This window comes from Arachis hypogaea, chromosome 16, assembly GCF_003086295.3.
Source record: "Arachis hypogaea cultivar Tifrunner chromosome 16, arahy.Tifrunner.gnm2.J5K5, whole genome shotgun sequence".
NCBI lineage: Eukaryota > Viridiplantae > Streptophyta > Magnoliopsida > Fabales > Fabaceae > Arachis > Arachis hypogaea.
The window spans coordinates 138,564,086-138,584,804 of NC_092051.1; the positions used below are offsets into that span (position 1 = coordinate 138,564,086).

The 20,719-nt window shown below is 32.3% G+C and overlaps 2 protein-coding genes across 3 annotated transcripts; one reads left to right on the top strand and one right to left on the bottom strand.

Moving 5' to 3' along the window:
* Window positions 1–6,051: 6,051 nt before the first annotated feature.
* Window positions 6,052–7,746, bottom strand: LOC140180277 (uncharacterized). The gene is made up of 5 exons (XM_072220735.1): window positions 7,426–7,746; window positions 6,951–7,233; window positions 6,511–6,866; window positions 6,335–6,440; window positions 6,052–6,221 (listed from the first exon to the last, which is right to left on the bottom strand). Exons 1-5 carry the CDS (start codon window positions 7,744–7,746, stop codon window positions 6,052–6,054), a joined length of 1,236 nt encoding a protein of 411 aa, XP_072076836.1.
* A 9,440-nt stretch (window positions 7,747–17,186) lies between these two features.
* LOC112755257 (WAT1-related protein At3g28050) lies at window positions 17,187–20,709 on the top strand. Of its 2 annotated transcripts, none has more exons than XM_025803226.3 (7): window positions 17,187–17,737; window positions 17,814–17,879; window positions 18,000–18,113; window positions 19,194–19,437; window positions 19,523–19,681; window positions 19,774–19,925; window positions 20,006–20,709. In XM_025803226.3, exons 1-7 carry the CDS (start codon window positions 17,550–17,552, stop codon window positions 20,178–20,180), a joined length of 1,098 nt encoding a protein of 365 aa, XP_025659011.1. In that variant the 5' UTR covers window positions 17,187–17,549; the 3' UTR covers window positions 20,181–20,709. The 2 variants fall into 2 exon arrangements, with proteins under 2 accessions (XP_025659011.1, XP_072077404.1); XM_072221303.1 differs by having other exon boundaries at window positions 17,462–17,655.
* The last annotated feature ends 10 nt before the right edge of the window (window positions 20,710–20,719 follow it).

Here is a 20,719-nt window from a genome sequence, read left to right on the forward strand (position 1 = left end):
TTCAATGAAGTCAAAGAAATTTATGTAATCCAAGTCTAACGGGAGAAACCTCTTCACTTTACCATCCAAGTTGCAGAGGACACCCTCAGAGTTTTTGACAAATCTTCCCCCATGGTGAAACACAAGAATGACCATATATTCAGACATCTGCAATTAGATTTATTCCAGCTTTGATAAACTCTCCCTAACAATAAAAATGTTTAAACACGAATGACCATCACTACATTATTTAATTTTTACAAAAATACACAAAGTTTAGCATTATTTAAACTTTTCTATAACCAGGACCACAAAGGATTGCAAACAATAATGGTGCGTTGTCAGAAGCAGAATCAAAATGTTGGACCACACAAAGCACAAGGGACAAATGCTTTCTAGAAAATCACTAACCCGAACTGTGTGAAGTGTTGTCACAGGATTCCGTCCAGCTTCGTCAACAACACCACCAAACTGCCGTCAATTATGACGTCGTCAGCACCCTTGTAAGTAGCAACGTCAGCGCTTTCCTCCACCAACCCAGCATCCACAGTGGTCTCGAGAAGTGAGGAAGCTTTTCTCCTAGGATTTTCTTGTAAATGTGAAGGCTGGACGATGGGGTTTTATGGAAACACAACGTTTCAGAAGCAACTGAAACGTTAATTCCCGTGCGAACATCATTTTTAGGGTGAAGGCGTTGGACAACTTAGCCCCTGTCCATTTGAACTTGTCCACTTAGGCACTGAATGAATACGTCATCCAGCTCATATGAAGGTCACGCTTCAAATGTGACAGCTCAGCCTTTTCCGTCAAGTCTCGCCTGGAGAATAATGCACAGAGACCACGTTGTGTGACGAAATTAGGGAATAGGGACCGAAGTGGATCAATTTTATTTTGAGAGATCGCATTGTCATTCTTGAAAATGGACAGAGACCACGTTGGTAGTTCATTCTATTAATTAAGCTTATTTGTCAAAAATAAAGTTGTGGATGTTACTCTATCCGACCTAAAAAATTCATGTATATATGATTAAAATATGTTAGATGCACATTAAAAATTAACGCTCATATAACTCATTTTAAATATATATTTTATATTTTAATATATATTTTATATAAATAATTAATTTTGTAATTAACTTTTGACGTGCATATATGATGGTCATTATATGATTATTATGATTTATACTTTTAGAATAATGCTAGATAATAAATTTTATTATTATTATTATTGAACTGCAGATTTGAAAAATGGATCCTCTCTATTTTTTTTCATTGGAGAGAATAAAGTGTGATCTCTCACCTTTAATTCTATAAGTAGGATCAGAAATTAATAAGAGAGAGAAAACAATGAATGGTAAGATCAAACACTGGACACTATCCAATTTTTTCCCACCGAAAAAGAGCCACTCCCCAAATTTGTGGGTATAAAGGTATTGAGTTCAGTTCGCCAAGTCTTGCTTCCGCTGTTGGCCACTTTTTTATTTTTAATATTGGGAGAGGAGTGGTGTATAACAACGTTATGGGGCTGCATGGTGCATAACCGGAGTGTGACGGTCAGGATCGAAGAAATTGGATGGTCCGTTTTGAGGATCAGTAATCGGACGGTCCGATTTCAGGCTGGGCAGGTACACAAATCGGACCGTCCGATTTGCGCCCCCAGCCACGTGTCGCGCATGCACGTTGGTCCAGCAAAGATGAAATGATCCCAACCACCCGAGCTCCCTTAAGCCAGTTTCACTTTCACTTTCCCTTTCCCATTTCACTTTCACTTTGTTCCATTTCTCTTCTCCCATATACCCCACCCCAGCCACGGTAGTTCACTCCATTGTTGAAGGTTTGAGCTGAAAAAATTAGACCACACAGGAAAGTATGCCTAAAAGAAGAAAAATAAAAGATGTGAATCGTCCAAAACTTCACATTCCTAATTATCTTGATCATCTTAACTATGTAAGTTTCTATTCCAAAATTTTTTATTTTAGTTAAAATAATAATTATAATGTTAGAGATTAGTAATAGTTTATTATAGTAATAATGTTATAAATTAGTGGAATAATAATATTTAGATATTTGAGTTTAATTAAAAATGATATTAGAGATTATTGGGTATTAATATTGTTCAGATATGTTACATTATAATAATAAGTTAATTATTGTTATTAATAGAATAATTGCAATAATAATATTATTAATAATAACACGGTTATTAAAAAATTTGGATGTATGATAAATAAATAAATAGAATAAGTAATATTAATATTAATTGTTATAAAATCCACCTATTGTAATAATAATAATTATTACTGCTAGTAGCGTTTAATTATCAGTAAAATAGAATAAAGTAGTGTTAATATTGTTCTGTTGTACGTGTGAATTTAAATAAATTAATTAGTTTTAATTGTTAATAATAAATAATTTTTTTGTAGTTACTTAATATTATATTAGTCGTTCGTAAATAAATATTATGAATTAAAAATTATTATTAGAGATTATTGGGTATTAATATTGTTCAGATATGTTACATTATAATAATAAGTTAATTATTGTTATTAATAGAATAATTGCAATAATAATATTGTTAATAATAACACGGTTAGTAAAAAATTTGGATGTATGATAAATAAATAAATAGAATAAGTAATATTAATATTAATTGTTATAAAATCTGCCTATTGTAATAATATTAATTATTACTGCTAGTAGCGTTTAATTATCAGTAGAATAGAATATAGTAGTGCTAATATTGTTCTGTTGTACGTGTGAATTTAAATAAGTAAATTAGTTTTAATTGTTAATAATAAATAATTTTTTTGTAGCTACTTAATATTATATTAGTCATTCGTAAATAAATATTATGAATTAAAAATTATTGAATTAATTATTTATGTTATAAGTTTAATATAAATATTTAATAAAGGGTTAGTGATTGATTTTTTATTGTATGTTTGCTGTTAGAATAGAATAAAATAGAGTAGCTAGTTATTTGAATATTAGTAGATAATATAATAGTTATTTGTATAAAGTATTGTATTGTTATTATTATTATATTTATTGATTCTTATGTGTAACTGGTTATTTGATAATGAAAATTTGATTCTTTTAAGTTTAATTTGTTAATTTATTAATATTATTGTTTTTGTTTAGGGATCTAGAATGTTGCAATGTGACCACTACATGCTGCCGGATCGGTACAATCCAATAGTGGAGGAGTTTTTACGGGACACCGGCTTTTATCATGTTTCACAGATTGGAGTTGTCCAATGTCAGTCGGCATTAGTTAATGCTCTGATTGAGAGATGGCGCCCCGAAACTCACACCTTCCATTTTCCGGTTGGTGAGTGTGCTGTGACACTGGAGGATGTGGCGTTAATTTTTGGTCTTCCGACGAATGGTTTGCCAGTTACGGGACCGACACTGAGTAGTTATGAGGCGTTAGAGGCTGAATGCTTGGATCAGTTTGGTGTTGCACCTAGGCAGGCAGATTGTAGGGGAAGTTTCATCAAGTTGACGTGGTTTCGAGCATTGAAGGATCAGTTAGTGTTGGATGATGATATCCAGATTCAGAGGTACGTGAAGTGCCACATAATGTTATTGTTTGGGACCGTTATATTTGGAGATAAGTCTGGAGCAGGGGTGCACTGGAAGTTTCTCCCATTACTCCGTAACTTTGTCGGGATAATACAGTTCAGCTGGGGATCGGTATGCCTGGCACACCTGTACAGAGCGTTGTGTAGGGCAACTCGTGTCGACTGTAAGGAGATTGATGGTCCGCTGACACTGTTGCTTGCCTGGGCTTGGACCCATCTACCATTCATTGCGCCGATTCCAAGCAATCCTCGAATCTTTCCGATTGCAAATAGGTAAATTTAATTACTAAAAGCTTTTAAATAGTGTATTTTAAATTGTCTCCATAAATGTAAGTTAGCGACTCGCTTGATGTTAGGTGGCGTAACTGGGAACGTCAGAATCGGCCTTATAGATTTCGTACCCTTGAGAACTATAGGAGAGATCTGGATGTTCTGCAAGAAGGACAGGTTTGTTGTAATAAATAAGTAGTTCTTTTTGTTTATCCGTGTTATTATTCTGTGTGTAATCCTCGGTTACTTGCATAATGTGTGCAGTTTGTTTGGGAGCCTTATGCAATTGGAAGGACCGATCCGGACGTGATTCCTCCTGACATCCGCCAGCATTCTGCTATTTGGAGTGCCACAGTTCCACTTATATCTTTTGAATGTATTGAGTGGCATACATCTGATAGACTGAGGAGGCAATTTGGCTTGACTCAAGGCGTTCCTAATCAGGAGCGAGACCTAGGTGAAGCACACGGCGAAGTTCTGACAGGTCCGAAGAATCAAGATTGGTCTGGAACCCACTCAATCTGGGTTATGCATTGGATGAACCGGTATAGTCATATTCTTGTCGATGACACGGTGCCCTCCCAGCACCAGGCAGATATCTACTTGCATTGGTATCGAGGTAGATTTGGTTTACACTTGCATCTGTCACAGATCGAACCGCAAGAGAATCAGCCCGGTGATCCTATGCATAATCAGGAGAACCAAGACGTACAATCACCACCACCACCATCCCCACCGCAACCACCACCGCCTCCCTCACAAACACAGGCACAACAAGAGCCTGAGCAGTTCACTCCATACATTCCTGACACGCATTCTGCGGATTACTTGACTCCACCAGTATATCAGCAGTACTGGAGTGTCCCGCACCAAGAATCAGGTGAACAGGGTTCTTTTAGCCAGCTACTTGGGTTCATGGCTCCTGTGCTAGGTTACCCATATCCAGCTTATAGAGACATTCTCACCGACCAGATGGCCCGACCGAGTGGGATTGCTCCAGGTAGATTGTCATTGGATACAAGACCTCGACAGCTCACCTCTTCTGGTACTTCCGGAGGTAGAGTTTCTGTTGACTCTAGTATGAGTGATGATGCCACGAGGGGTATCATACAGAGCGGATTTGATCATCGTGTTCCGATGAATCTAATTCTAGAGAGCTATCAGCCAGTTGATGAGGACAATGATGACTTTCTGGTTGACCATCCAGATGGGGATGAGGTTGCAGATGAGGATGACGATGACGATGAAGATGAGGACGACGATGAGGATGAGGCGGATGGTGAGGATGATGATGATGGGGGTGATGGTCCAGATGATGGTTCAGCGCCTACTGCAGGTAAAACGATTTGTTGGTCATTGATTATTTGACTTCATTATTGAATTATTGAATTAGTTGTTTATTGAATTAGTTGGTTATTGATTATTTGAGTTGATTAGTTGATTTAATTAGTTGGTCATTGATTATTTGACTTCATTATTGATTAATCGAGTTGATTATTCAATTAGTTGTTTGTTGAATTAGTTAGTTATTGATTATTTGAGTCGATTAGTTGATTTAATTAGTTGATTATTGACTTAGTTGATTTAATTAGTTGATTGTTGAATTAGTTGATTTAATTAGTTGATTGTTGACTTAGTTGTTTGTTGAATGTTTTCATAGGGGCGGAGCGCTAGTCGGTATACCCCATCCGCTTTTAAGAAGGTTGCAAAGAAATGCAAGAAATTAGTCAAAGATGTAAAATGGGCGATGAGAAAATGATGTTAGACTTACTTATGTATCTTGTCGTGGACTTATTTATCTAGCATGTGTTGGACTTATTTATGTATCATGTCTTGGACTTATTTATGTAGCATGTTGGACTTACTTATGTAGACTGTATTGGACTTATTCATGGAACTGGTTCAATTTTCTAGAATGTTTGAGATTTGGAAATGGTTGAGAACAGGTGTGAGAAATATTTGGATGGGACCCGAATAGGGTGGCAAAGTCCGAGTTTTAGAGGAGATGCTGCCGAAATTTTATAAAATTGAAAGTTTCGTTTGAAGTAAATATTTAAAAAGATTTGGTTTTAAACATGATATATTTTGAGATTGATTTATTTAAAAGAAGGAATTATGTCTTGAATTGGAATTGTTAATCACGTCATACAATAACGTCACATACGAAAGTCATACAATATATAAAATATTCAAAGTCATACACTAAATCGAGCGTCCATCTACTGCGGATTGCTTGGACCACCACGTTGACGACATCTACTACGGCTGTGGCCCTCGGCCCCGCATTGCTTACATCGCCTAGGACCACGCAACATCCGAGTGTCCATCTCATTCAAGAAACGGGTCATCCTTGGCCGACCTTTGGATACCCGTCTAAGGAATGGATTACCTACGAATCGAGGTCCATGATAAACAGGCCATGTTGTTGGATTCCCAAGTGGCCTAAACCTAGCCCTGTACACTCATCGAACCTGGTCCATCTTGTAGACATCATGTACATACAATTGCCAATCAAGACGTTGGTTTGCACAACAAGCAAACACATGTCGACACGGAAGCCGGTCAACTTAGAACTCACCACAGTCACACCGTTGTTGACGGAGGTCCACTGCATACTCCACACCACTCGGACACTCACGCACTTCGAATACCTCATTCTGTCGGTCAAAGCAACTCACTTGGATGTTTCCTGCTGCCCGCTGATTTGCATGTAGTTTGGAGGTTACAAGCTCAGAGAACACATGTCCTGCATTAATTCGAGCCTCAGTCTCGGCCCTTTTTCGGGTGAACAATTCATTAAGCTTGTAAAATGTTGCCTTAACAAGTGCAGTGACTGGAAGATTGCGAGCCCCTTTCAGTACCGAGTTGATGCATTCTACTAGATTGGTTGTCATATGACCCCATCGATATCCCCCATCAAATGCTAAAGCGTATTGCTCACGCGGAATTCGATCCAACCAGTTGGTATAAGCCTCACCCCGCTCACGTAAACGCTGATAATGCATCTCGTACTCGCGAACTGTTTGCGAGTAACCTGTCATATAAAAAAGGACCCACCATAAAAAACGTTCATCATAATAACTGAGTTCAGGAATAAATGTAATCGTAACTATCATACCGATGTTGACGATAAGCTTCTGCAGATACGGAGCCTTGAATTTCCTCAGAAAGTTGGACTCTATGTGTCTAATGCAAAACATGTGGAATGCTCTGGGAGGAGACCAAGCTCCGTGACAATGAGCAATAACAGACCTAATGGAATCTTGTCGATCAGAGATAAGACCCACACCGTCACGTGTCACAACATGCTGTCGCAAGTTACTCAGAAAAAAGTGCCAAGCCTCATATGTCTCTCCCTCAACTATCGCAAATGCAATCGACACGATGTTGTTGTTGCCGTCCTATGAGACTGCAACCAACAAACAACCTTTGTATTTTCCATACAAATGAGTTCCGTCTACCTGCACTATTGGCTTGCAATGTCTGAAGGCTCTAATACAAGGGTAATAACTCCAGAAGACTCGGTGTAGCACACGAATATTAGGAACCAAGTCATCTCCCTAGTACGCAGGCATTGTTTCAAAATGAACAACTGCGGATGGCTCCTTGTGACACATGGCCTCAAACCATATCGGCAAGGCTTCGTACGAAGCTTCCCACCCTCCGAAAATTGACTCCACTGCCTTCTGTTTTGCCAACCATGCTTTGCGATAACTAATGGTGTAGTTAAACTTTGACTGTACTTCCGCAATCACTGATTTTTCCCTAATAGACGGGTCAGCTTTTACCAATGGCTTTATTGCTTCTGCAATTGTGTTGGAATCCAGCTTCGAATGATCTTGAGAAATGGTGGCCCTAGTACAGGTGTGACTACCATTGTACCTCCTTATCTCCCAACAGAACTTTCTGGACATTTTGCTCACCCTAATTAGCCAATCACATCATGCACCATACTGGGTGCATTTAGCATAGAATGTCGTCGGTTCTGACTCATGCACCCGATAATCTACACCTCTGCGGATTGTATAATCTTTCATCGCCTTAATCACTGCCTCCCTAGAACTGAATTCCATTCCCACAGTAAATTCACCATCCGACATAAGGGGAAGCTCTGCGGCAACAACATCACAAATTTTAGACTTGTCAGAACTAATAATGTAATAAACTAATAAGCACAGAACAATGGAAACCATACTTCTCAAAACCAAACCGGTGATCGAACCGGTCAGATCACTGGTTTAACTGATCTACCCGGTCTTATGTAATTAAAAAATAAAGCATAGTAAAAAAATTTTACTAACAATTCAACAATTTTCGTTGCCTTCTGCGGTCTCACCATGAGACCGGACCGGTCTAAGATTCGGATTACCAGTTTGTCGGACGAACCAACCGGTTCGGTCGAACTGGTCTGTCAGTTGAACCGATTGGTCCGGTCAAACCATCAAGTCCCATCCTAATGCCCTGCTCGGTCAGACCGGCCGGTCCGTTCTATATGACCGGTCCGGTCAAACCAGTCATTTTGGTCGACCAAGTCGGTCCGGTCAAACTGACTAGTCCAGTTGAACCGGACCAGTCCAGTCAAACCAGCCAGTCGGGCCCAAATGGCACACAAATCATACTATCACAAATCTTAATTTAAATTAACGGCGCACCTGCATTTACATATTGAGGAAACTCCGGTGCATGCATGGCCTCCAAATCCAACGACCGCATGAAACTCGGCTCCACAAATGGCTGCTGATTTGCTAGTGCATTTGCCACATCCGCCACATCTGCCACCATAGCCTCGTCAGTTTGATCTTCGTCTACACCGGGATCAACGACCTCGTAGTTACTTTCGAACTCTTCTTCACTATCACTGTTGTAATCTTCCAATTCAATATCTCGGTCCGCTGCAGATTGCTCGAACTCGATATACAGTTCGATAAACGTCATTCGCGACCGACTTTCAAGATACACTGAAAACATTTCTTGCATGCTCGCTTCGTCGGTCACGTATTTCGTTTGAAATTGCACGAACCCACCAAAGACAGATATAGGATATCTGTATAGAATACACGACACTCTCCTAGATATTTGAGACTCCATCCTCTCACAAATGACCCCTTTTAATTCTTCAAATGACAGTTTGAATGGAATAATAGTATCTAACGGATTATCACACACAAATTTCACTCCTTCTGATGTTTGTAATAAAATATGGCCATGATAATACACTTTTAATCTTACTCTATCATCCATGATAATAGAGAAGAAGAGATCTAAAAATAAAGAAGAAGAGATTTGCAGAGAAGAGGTTTAGAGAATTGTAGCACCGAAGAGGAGGAATGAAATGAGCTGCTCAGATTGGTGGGTACATCTATATATATATATATCACACTCAAATCGGACCATCCGACCGCATGTATGGCCATTCGAAATTTTTAGAACTAACTAATCGGACGGTCCGATTAGTAGAAAGCCCGCCCAAAAATTTTTTTAAACCCAGAAATTGCTGGGTCCGATTTGGGTTAGCTGGAGTTTTTCTGAAATCAGCCCTCAAATCGGTAGGTCCGATTTCCTTGGGCAAAAAAAAAAAATCCTACGCATGCTACAAATCGTATGGTCCGATTTGCATGCATGCAACTTCGCCACGCACAAATCGGACAGTCCGATTTGTGCCCCTCACCCCCTGCATGAAATCGAACCGTCCGATTTTCCTCCGTTAGCTAACCGCCATCACACACTAGTTAAACACCTCTCAGCGCCATAAACGAGCGTTACACCAACCCTTGGTTCATATCCAAAAAAATTAGCCGCTGTTGGCAACCTCCTTCCAGCGTTTATATTCATACTTGCTGTTCTTTTCAGGTTTGCTGCTTCTCATTCAACAGTACCTTAATTATCACCAGAGATGCTTCCTATTTAGCAAGAGATAATAAGCGAGTATAACGTTGAGTTAATTTTATATATACCCCGAAAATAAATATATTAATTAAATAAAATATTTAATTATTTTATTGGTCTTTATAATTTTACCAAATTTTTAATTAGGTCTCTGAATTTTTTACTTTTTAATTGGTCTCTACACTGTTTTTTATTTTGTAATCATGTCTTTTTATACAAAAAAATGTTAAAATTAACCGAATATTATATTTCTCTCAAAATACATGCGATCAAAGTTCTAGTTAGATTTTTAATTATGAATACCTTTAATTTATGAAAAAATATTCAATTAAATCTAACATTTTTTACATTAAAAAAGAGGTAATTAAAAATTAAAAGCAGTATAAAGATCTAATTGAAAGAAAAAAAAAGTATAATAACCTAATTAAAAATTTGATAAAATTATAAAGACCAACAAAATAATTAAACTTAAATAAAAATCCTCGAGTTTATTTTGGTATTCTTCTTTATATATAAAAGATTTCTTATAGACTAGGGATATTACTTAGTCAACTGATTATTCTTAAGAATTTATCGGTTTTGAATTTATAATAAAATTAATTAATTAAAAAATAATTTTCTATACTCTGTGATAAGTGTGATTTGATGAGTTTAGGATACCAATTTTAGCGATAGAGAATTTCTACAAAAATGTTTATGTTCATATTAACATATGCCTGAATTGACTACTAGAAAAGGACCTTGATGTCAATATATATATATAGTAAGAGGATCATTTGCTAAATGTGACTTTTATTAGGATCATCCCTTTGAGTTCACTTTACTGTGATATCTTTGTGCTTCTTTAATTTGTTTGAATTTTGAAGGATGGAAAAGATAACTCTAATAAGGAGTTCAAGCACTCAGGCAAAAATTTTGGGTTCAGTTATATCAATAGCAGGTGCATTCATAGTTATTTTCTACAAAAGGACCAAAAGTCTTGAATGATGCTTCTCCGTCATCACCCCCCTCAATGAATTCGCTACTTATTGGTTCTTCACAATGGCTTGGATTTGGGGTGGATTCCTACTAGCACTAGCCTATATTCTAGTGTCCATTTGCTACATTATGCTGGTAATTCACTAAATAATTTATTTCCAAACATTTTAAATGGTGTAATTTGACATCATTATGATATAATATAACATCATATCAAAACAAGACATATTTATATTAATTTTAAAAAAAATAAAAATGTCACTCATTTATAATGCCACTCCACACATAATTTTTTGGAATTATATATAAAGAAAAAAAGAATTTAGGAATGATAATATTTATTCTCTAATATTTTTTTACATGATGTGTTTTAGGGTTTATAATTCTTCCTTAATTGAAAAATAATTTTGGAAAGTAATTTAGTAGAAATTAAACTCTTTTCTTCCACTATTTTGATAGCATTTGAGCGTCAAATTGTACAATTTAAAATGTTATTAGATATTATTTTCGTATAAGAAAACATATTAGAAGAGTAAATTATATTTTATCCTAAATTGTATGTATGATTAAGAATTCTAAGAAAGCAAGGTTGAATTGTGGACAGCATTTATGAACAGACCCATGTCATGAAAGAAAAAATTAGTAATTTTTTTAAATTGTGACCAGCATGTAATCAATAAAAAAAGTGAGTTATTGGATAAAATCTCACACTAATCTTACACCATTAAAATTATCATTAATAACTATTTAATGGCTACAAATCATAAAAATTGCTACCTCCCTAGCACTCCTCGCAATAAAATTGTATCAAGCAAAGTGGATTGTTGTATTCTTATTCAACTTGTTTGGGACTATGGTTGCTGCCCCAGTTATCTAGCGGAAAGGAATTTGAGTGCTTGGAGACTAAAACCTGATATAACATTGGTGGCTATTATATACTCGGTAGTAATTCTCTTAAGATATCATTTTGTTACTCATGTGACACATATATGAGACACAAATTTTGGGAATCAAAATATCTTCGGATAACGAGATGGAAATAAAATTGTATAGTACACTTGGTTTGCGTTTTATTTTTTATTTTTATATTTAGTATTTTTTATTTTTTGAATTTTATAAAAAAAATAGTAAAAATAATAAAATTTTATTTTTTATTTTTATTTTTTTATAAAATTTAAAAAATAAAAAATATTAAAAATAAAAATAAAAAATAAAAACACAAACCAAACACGCTCTATATTTATTTGATTCATTCGGTCTCTTAATAATTTATTTCTTCTTTATCACATGTCTTGGAGTTATTTTTTTAAAATTGATTTTTTTACGTTGAGTTTAGATTTTATTTCTGAAAATAAAAATATAAAAATTTAGGATATATTTGATTTGTACCTTTATTTTTTTTTAGTATTGTCTGTTATTTAAATTTTGTAAAGAACAGAAGAAAACCAAAAAAAAATAATAAAAGTAATACAATTTTATTTTCTATATTTACCTCGTTTTTTGTTCTTTATAAAATTTAAAAAAAAAACAAAAGAAACAAACCCTACTTAGAGTTTCTATTCCTATTTAAAAAGTATAGAAAACATAAAAGAAATTATCTATTGGAACAGAATAATAATATATTTGTATCTTTGTAACAAAATACTATTTTATATATTAGTACAAAATTAATATAATAACAAACGCTTATTTAGCATTGGTATAATGATTATATTATATGTATATTAAAATTAGTTATTAAAATTAGTTATTAGTATAAAATATATATTAAAATATAAAATATATTTTAAAAAATAAACTAAACAACATATTTGTACATAAATATATAATAATTAATTTTAATGATTAATTATTTAATGTATAAATAATATTTTTTTAGCATTTTTGTAGAATAATGTTATAGAAAAGAGTTAGAAACAGAGGTATTTTTTCGGGCAAATCAGGGTAATAAGTCAAGAGGAGTAAAATTTTACGCGAATCAGCCAAAACGAAAACTACTTTATGAATTCATCGATACACGTTTATATGTAGTTCGAACCAACTAAATTTGAACTCCATTTTTACATGGGTTCGAATTATACACAAACATCGCACACACTAATTCGAACCAACTTGGTTCGAATTATACACAAACACACGTACACACTAATTCGAACCAGCTTGGTTCAAATTACACAAAGTAATTCATGGTATAATTCGAATTATGCTGTTAAAAAATTAATAATTTATTAAAAAAATTTTATTAAAAAGTTTATTAAAAAAATTAATAATTTAAAAATTAAAAAATATATATTTTATTTCATACGTTAAAGAAAATCTAACAAAATATTTAATTACGAGACTTCTTTAAAATATTAATGAGCTATTAATTCCATACAATATTTTTCTGTCCATTTTTAATAGCTCATGAATATTTTTTAATAATTTTTTTTAATAAATTTTATTAAATTATACTACAAAAAATATTTTATCCTATGCAAAATAATTTAAAAAAAAGGCTTAAAAAATGTTAGGAGTACTATAAAACTTTGTAATGTTCTAATAACTTAAGTAAATACATGTATGTACTCACATTTTAAATAAAATATTCTACATAATCAATAATAATTTAGAAATGACAGAAAATATTTTATTCCATACAAAATAATTAAAAAATATATTTTATTCTATACAAAATAATTTTAAAAAATGGCTTAAAAGATGTTATGAGTACTATAAAAGTTTGTAATATTCTAGTGATTTAGGTAAATACATGATAAAAATATTTTTCTTTAATTTCTAAATTATTAGTGACTATGTGGAGTATTTCTTTAATGTCCTAAGTCATTAGGACATTACAAATTTTTATAGTATTTCTAACATTTTTTAAGCCATTTTTTAAATTATTTTGCATAGAATTAAATAATTTTTTTGTGATATAATTTAAATAAATTTATTAAAAAATATTCATGATAATTTTTTAATAAAATTATTTAAATTATATGGTGAGATATTACATGATTCGAATTACGCATGGAGAAGTTCGAATCACTCTGATTCAAATTATATGGTGAGCAATTCGAATTCTATACAATACTCTTCTACCCATTCTTGATAGCTCATGAATATTTTTTAATAAATTTATTTAAATTATACCACAAAAAAATATTTTATTCTATGCAAAATAATTTAAAAAATGGCTTAAAAAATGTTAGAAGTACTATAAAAATTTGTAACGTCCTAATGACTTAGGACATTAAAGAAATACTCTACATAGTCACTAATAATTTAGAAATTAAAGAAAAAATATTTTTATCATATATTTACCTAAATCACTAGAATATTACAAACTTTTAATAGTACTCATAACATCTTTTAAGCCATTTTTTAAAATTATTTTGTATAGAATAAAATATATTTTTTAATTATTTTGTATGGAATAAAATATTTTCTTTCATTTCTAAATTATTATTGACTATGTAAAATATTTTATTTAAAATTTGAGTACATGCATGTATTTACCTAAGTTATTAGAACATTACAAATTTTTATAGTACTCCTAACATTTTTTAAGCCATTTTTTAAATTATTTTGCATAGAATAAAATATTTTTTGTAGTATAATTTAAAAAATTTTATTAAAAAATATTCATGAGCTATTAAAAATGGACAAAAAAGTATTGTATGAAATTCAAATTGATAGCTCATTAATATTTTAAAGAAGTCTCGTAATTAAATATTTTGTTAGCTTTTTTTTAACGTATGAAATAAAATATATATTTTTTTAATTTTTAGATTATTAATTTTTTAATAAATTTTTAATAAATTAATTTTTTAACAACATAATTCGAATTATACTATGAATTACTGTGTGTAATTCAAACTAAGCTGGTTCGAATTAGTGTGTGCGTGTGTTTGTGTATAATTCCAACCCATCTGGTTCGAATTATGTAGAAATGGAGATCAAATTTAGCTGGTTCGAACTACATATAAATGTGCATTGGTGGATTTATGAAGCAGTTTTCGTTTTGGCTGATTCACGTAAATTATTTTCTCCCTTGACTTATTTTTGTTTTTTGTCCTATTTTTTCTATTATAAAATAAAAAAAACCTTTATTTTTTTAAAAAAAATTAATCAAACCTTATATTATGAAATCCAACGTTTTTTATGAAGAGTGTTAAGGTCAGCAAATTTTGTGATGTGTAGTCATAAAAAATTATCATTGATGTTTTTAATGGTGTGAGATTTAATCCAATAACATAAAATTACTCATTTTTTTGCTGGTCAAGTGCTCGTCGTATTTTAATAAAAGTGCTGTTTCATAGACTTTCTCTTTTTTTTTATCTGTGGGGACAAGTTCGCCGTACCCAACAAACTTTATAAAATTCATATAAAGTTCGCAACATCTTGGTCGAATTTCAAATTCCTACATTTTCGAGTTAGAAACGACTTATTTATATACTTTTGTGTATTCGTGTACTCTTGGAGGTGATATAATCGTCAGCGATATTAAAGAAACTATGCTTATTGTATTTAATTTTTCGAACTTTTCTTTTTATTCAAATTAAACCAAACTAGATTCTTATTCTTGTGTCCTGTGTACTCTTGTGTACTCTTGTAGAGACGATAATAATAACCGTCATTTTTGTCGAAAGTAATACTTATTGTATTCTCTATTTATAGTATCTTTTTCAATGTTTAATTTCTCTTTGTGGATTTAACTCAAAGTCCGCCATGGAATAAAGCGAACTTCATATAAAACTAAAAATTCAGAGGTGCGGCGAACTTATCCAAAATACAAAAAATAACATATTTCGCAATTTAAAAAAAATCCTATAAAAAGCATAATATACACGTGTTGCAGACACTGTGCAGCACGTTGTTGAACACTGTGGTGTCTCTACCGAAAAGATCCCGTATAAGTGTGAATGTTCAACCGAAAAGGCCCTGTATATGTGTGAATGTTCAAGCTTCTCTCAATTACCATCGCTACTACTATGAATATCATATTCCTTAGTGAAACTTTGTATCTTAAAAGGTATATTATCTATCAATTAAAACTATTTAATTTCTGATCAACTCACACTATATACTTAATTAGTTAATTTTATTTTTCTATTGTTGCTTAATAATCTTTTTCTCTTAACTTCAGTGTTGTTGGAACCGTGATAGTATCTACTGGGTTTTATTCTGTTATTTGAGGACAAGCAAAAGAAGATAAATTGTTTCAAGATGAAAACTCCTTGTCAGGCAGTAAGGTTTCTTTAATGATTTATTGTATCAATTATGAAACAAAAGAAATGACAAATTTGGAATTTATGCACTCATTTGATAATGACTGTGTTAACATCTTTCCTTGTTATTGAGCAAATTGAAGTGCTTTATAAAGTTGGCAGCATCTTTCCTGTTATTTGAAATTAACCGTAAGGAAAAAAATGTGTTTGACAAATGCATAGAAGAAATTTTTTTTTTAATTTTTTAAAAATTTTAATTTTTGATTTGACTAATTTTTTTATCTATGAGCGCAAACGTTTATAAAAAAGTAACGATTCTTAGTTTCTTCGTTTCATTAAACGATTTTTAACCATCAATATTAAATATTTATTTACTTTTTATCAACTTTATTCTTTATATATGTTATTGTATTATTTATGAAATTCTTATTATTTCTATTTATATGAGCTCTTTTTTATTATTTATTATTTTTATTTTTTGTTAACTGTTTATTTGGTATTATACACTTTTATAATTGTAATGTTTGTTTATTATTTTTTTTATAATATGATTTATTGATTTCATTAAGTAAAATAAATTAAACAAAAAATTAACCGTAAATAATAATAATAATAATAATAATAATAATAATAATAATAATAATAATAATAATAATAATAAATTATAGCATATTAAAAAAAATACTAAAAATATTAAAAAAATTCTATATAAAAAACATTATCAAGAATTTTTACATTTGTTTTAATCACTATTAAAGTAAATATTTAATTTTTTAATTATTTTTAGTATTTTTTTTATAATTGTAATTTTCGTATACTATTTTTAGTATAATTTTTTTATAATATAAATTATAATTTTATTAAAAAAATAAATTAAATAAAAGATTAATCATAAGTAATAAACAAAAAAAAGAAAAGAAAAGTGCGTGCTTCCTCTGTATACGGTCGTATACACTATACAGTTTGACAAAACGGCAATTGGTCTAAAGTAGCATGATACAAAAATTAAAGAGTAATATTTTAAATTAATTTTCAAAAATTTTTTAGCCAAATATTTTAAATTTTAATTACTAAAATTAAAGTAAAGTTGTCTTGTGGATCGCACACAAGTTGATTATTAGTATAGTATGAAGTAGTGAAGACCAGCAAACCATATCCACCTAAATTATTGCAAGGAAGATCCGTTTCACATCACATTTCTTATCTTCCAACAATTTAATATTTCTGCTTGTGTTCTACGTCACCCATTATAACCAAAGTCACTCTCACACACAAATACGCCAAATGATCAAAGCTTCTTTATCTTGAAAGTGATGCCACGAAACCAAAATGACTATTTTCATAGCAACACTCTACTCTGCTACTCTCTCTGCCTAAAAATTTTGTCCACATATCTAAAATTTTCATTTAACAAAAATAATCTAGGTTTACCAAATTAATTATTTGTATAAAATATATATTAAAAATAAATTAAATAATATATATACAAATATATACATAATATTTTAAAAAAATAAAAAGAAAAAAAATGGTCGAGTTGTCATCATTTGGCAGAAGCCTTTTCCTCCCTCACTACCGAACTTGAACTTGAGTCTCGCAATATTGCATTTGCATGTTAGTTTTTTGAGAGGAAGAGGAAGATGGCGAGAAAGTTGTTGAATGATTTGGTTCCTTTGGGTGCCATGGTGAGCATGGAATGCGTGAATGTTGGATTGAACACTCTGTTCAAAGCAGCTACCATGAAAGGCATGAGCTACCATGTCTTTGTTGTTTATGCTTATGCGGTTGCTGCTATTCTGCTTCTTCCTGCTCCCTTCATCTCCTCAAGGTTATTATTGACTTTTACAATCATTTCATTTGCAAACAAAAATATGTTATATTGTGTTACTTTCTCTGTTTTGCAGATCAAGAGTGCTTCCTCCTCTTACTTTGCCAGTTGCAACTAAAATTGCTTTTCTTGGCCTCATCGGGTACATGCAAATTGTAACAATATTTATTTTTAATTTGGTGGATCTTGGATTTCTTCTGTTACTTCTTTTGGTCTTTGCTTTATTTGTTTTTGGTTACTGATGGATTGTTGAAAATTGAAGATGCTCATCTCAGATAATGGGGTACACAGGAATCAGTTTCAGTTCGCCAACTCTTTCTTCGGCGATCAGCAATTTGGTGCCGGCTTTTACCTTCTTGCTCGCCATCGCTTTCAGGTTCCTTACCTCCATTGATATGAATAGCAAAAGAATCTCGCTGTCTTGCATTTTCAATGGTTAAGGACTTCTCAATCATTAGTTTTGGTTAACGTGTTTTTCTTTTACGTTTGGTTAACTACTTTTTTGTGTCCAACTTTGATTCCTAGATTTCCCAAGTAGTAATAACTTCCCATTTTTGGCAGTTTTTAATCGAAACATAATTTTTTGTAAGTTACAATGACATTTTTTGTTGAAAAAACAAAAGAGTGAATTGATAAACCTTACAAATAAACATGCTCTTCTAACTCTTGGTATCTTGATTAGTAGAATGTGTTTGGTTTGCCTTTTTGTTTTTATTTTCAGAATTTTCTGAAGAAAAAACAGAAAACAATATGTGAAAATAGAAAATAAAATTTTATTATTTTTATTATTTTTTTCTACAAAATTTTGAAAACAGAAAATAGTCAAAATAAAAACAGAGAATAGAAATGCATACCAAATGCACCCTTAAGTTTTCCTTAGAGGGATCGTAGTGTGCCCCTACCACTGTGCCAACTTCACTTAACAATCTCTTTATATATAATTATTATTTTTAAATTTTGTCTTTATTTTGACAGTTTATTAGATCTTGCTGGCTTCTTATAACCAAATTCATGACAGAACCTTTCAAAGCGATCCTCTGAAGTTCTACAGTTATTCAAAGAATTAATGTAATTACTACTAAGAAAATTTTGTTTCCGATTTTGGAGAAGTATAAATCGTATGTTTAACTTGGTGTGAGCCAGCTTGGAGTATTTATTTAGCTTCAACTTACATTGCTGTTCAGAGTAATTTGTTTTCTGCTACAAGTTGTTAACTGCATATACTACTTAAACCACCTCTTCTGCATGTAAACGGTTTATTTGAATTAATGCAATAAATGAATTTCATTTTCCGAAAAGCTGATGATCCTGTCACCCCATTCATTAGTTCAATATCCTTACTGAAGAATAGTTAATGACTAAGTTTAAAGTTTAAACTACTCAGATGGATGATTTCTTTATGATTCATATTGTTATGCTGACTTTGTACACCATGTTTTCTGTTGAATGTTTTAAGGATGGAAAAAGTGGCTCTGAAAAGTTCAAGCAGCCAAGCTAAAGTCTTGGGCACCATAGTATCAATATCAGGAGCATTCGTTGTAACTCTTTACAAAGGACCACCGATCATCATTATTCATGCGCCTTCGTTCTCAATTCAACCTCCAATTAACAATCTCAGTTCTGTGGATCAAAGTTGGGCCATCGGCGGCCTTCTACTGATGGCTGAGTATATATTGGTTCCTATGTGGTACATTGTACAAGTACGAATTTCCCGGCTGCTATAGAAAGTTTCAGAGGGGCTAATTCTAATAGTTTATCTAATTTTGGACTAAATATATTTTACAGGTGCAAATCATGAAGGTGTACCCTGCTGAACTAACTGTTGTCTTCTATTACAATTTATGCGTAAGCATCATGGCCGCAATTGTTGCCATTTTTACAGAGACAAATCCAGATGCTTGGAAAATAGGAGTAGATACAGCATTGGCATCTGTCCTCTGCTCTGTAAGATACACACAAAGTAGAACAGAACTTTATGGTATAGTGTATGCTATTTATCTGAAAAAAAAATTTGGTGATGCATTTCATATGTTTAGGGAATTTTCGGATCGTTCTTGAACAATGCTGTCCACACATGGGTATTACGCATAAAGGGACCTGTCTACGTCGCAATGTTCAAGCCACTCTCGATTGTCATAGCTGTAGCCATGGGAGTCATGTTTCTTGGTGATTCTCTTCACCTTGGAAGGTATGTGTTTGGCTTTTCGGATAAACTCGGTTACATGTATACATCTGCAAATGCCACTAAATTGTTTCTCCACTTTGCAGTCTAATTGGAGCAACAATAATATCAATTGGATTTTACACAGTAATGTGGGGTAAGGCAGCAGAAGAGGTGGATGAAAACATCTCAAACCCGGTGTTACCAACTACAGAGAACAATGTTCCTCTCTTGCAAAGCTATAAAAGTGATTTATCTGAAGAAAAACATTCACTTATATAACTGACCAAACTACTCTTCAAAGCTCTAAGCAATGAAAAATATCCCAAAAGAGAAGCCAGAAAAGAAACGGAGTAGATGGAAGATAGAATCAGAAAGAACAAATATAGAAGCATATAAGGATAAAAAATCCCATCAGGAACAGTTCAATTGAATGAGAGTAGTGTACTTACACCACAAAGCAAGGAACATAAACCAAAATTTCTAAAGAGAAAGCATTCTATCAGCAGGTGGGAGTAATATGAACGTGTATTCTGAAGATATGAAAAGAAAGCAAGCTTGTGTGTTTGTTGTAACATATTTTCCATGATAGGTTTCCAAAAGCTTCTGTGCAGCTTAATTTGTATTAAGTCAGCAAATATTGCTAAATAAACCAAAAAAAGAAATTGAAAATCAGTAATAACCAATGGTGCCTACTCTGATACAGAATGAAAGAGTGCAGAGATACAAAAAAAAAAAAAGAGTAAGAGCAACATTGTGTTTTTCTTTTTTAATGGATGCCACAATAAAATTTTGTATCTTATGTATGGCATGAATTTGTA

What these genes read in the sequence shown, in the direction of transcription:
- LOC140180277 (XM_072220735.1), bottom strand. Translation starts at nt 7,746, where the DNA reads ATGTCCAGAAAGTTCTGTTGGGAGATAAGGAGGTACAATGGTAGTCAC. An exon ending in GTCACAAGGAGCCATCCGCA is followed by an intron (nt 7,234 to 7,425) that starts GTTGTTCATTTT and finishes GCAGTCTCATAG; the next exon opens with GACGGCAACAACAACATCGT. An exon ending in GAAGCTTATCGTCAACATCG is followed by an intron (nt 6,867 to 6,950) that starts GTATGATAGTTA and finishes TTTATATGACAG; the next exon opens with GTTACTCGCAAACAGTTCGC.
- LOC112755257 (XM_025803226.3), top strand. Translation starts at nt 17,550, where the DNA reads ATGGCGAGAAAGTTGTTGAATGATTTGGTTCCTTTGGGTGCCATGGTG. An exon ending in GCTCCCTTCATCTCCTCAAG is followed by an intron (nt 17,738 to 17,813) that starts GTTATTATTGAC and finishes TCTGTTTTGCAG; the next exon opens with ATCAAGAGTGCTTCCTCCTC. An exon ending in CTATGTGGTACATTGTACAA is followed by an intron (nt 19,438 to 19,522) that starts GTACGAATTTCC and finishes TATATTTTACAG; the next exon opens with GTGCAAATCATGAAGGTGTA.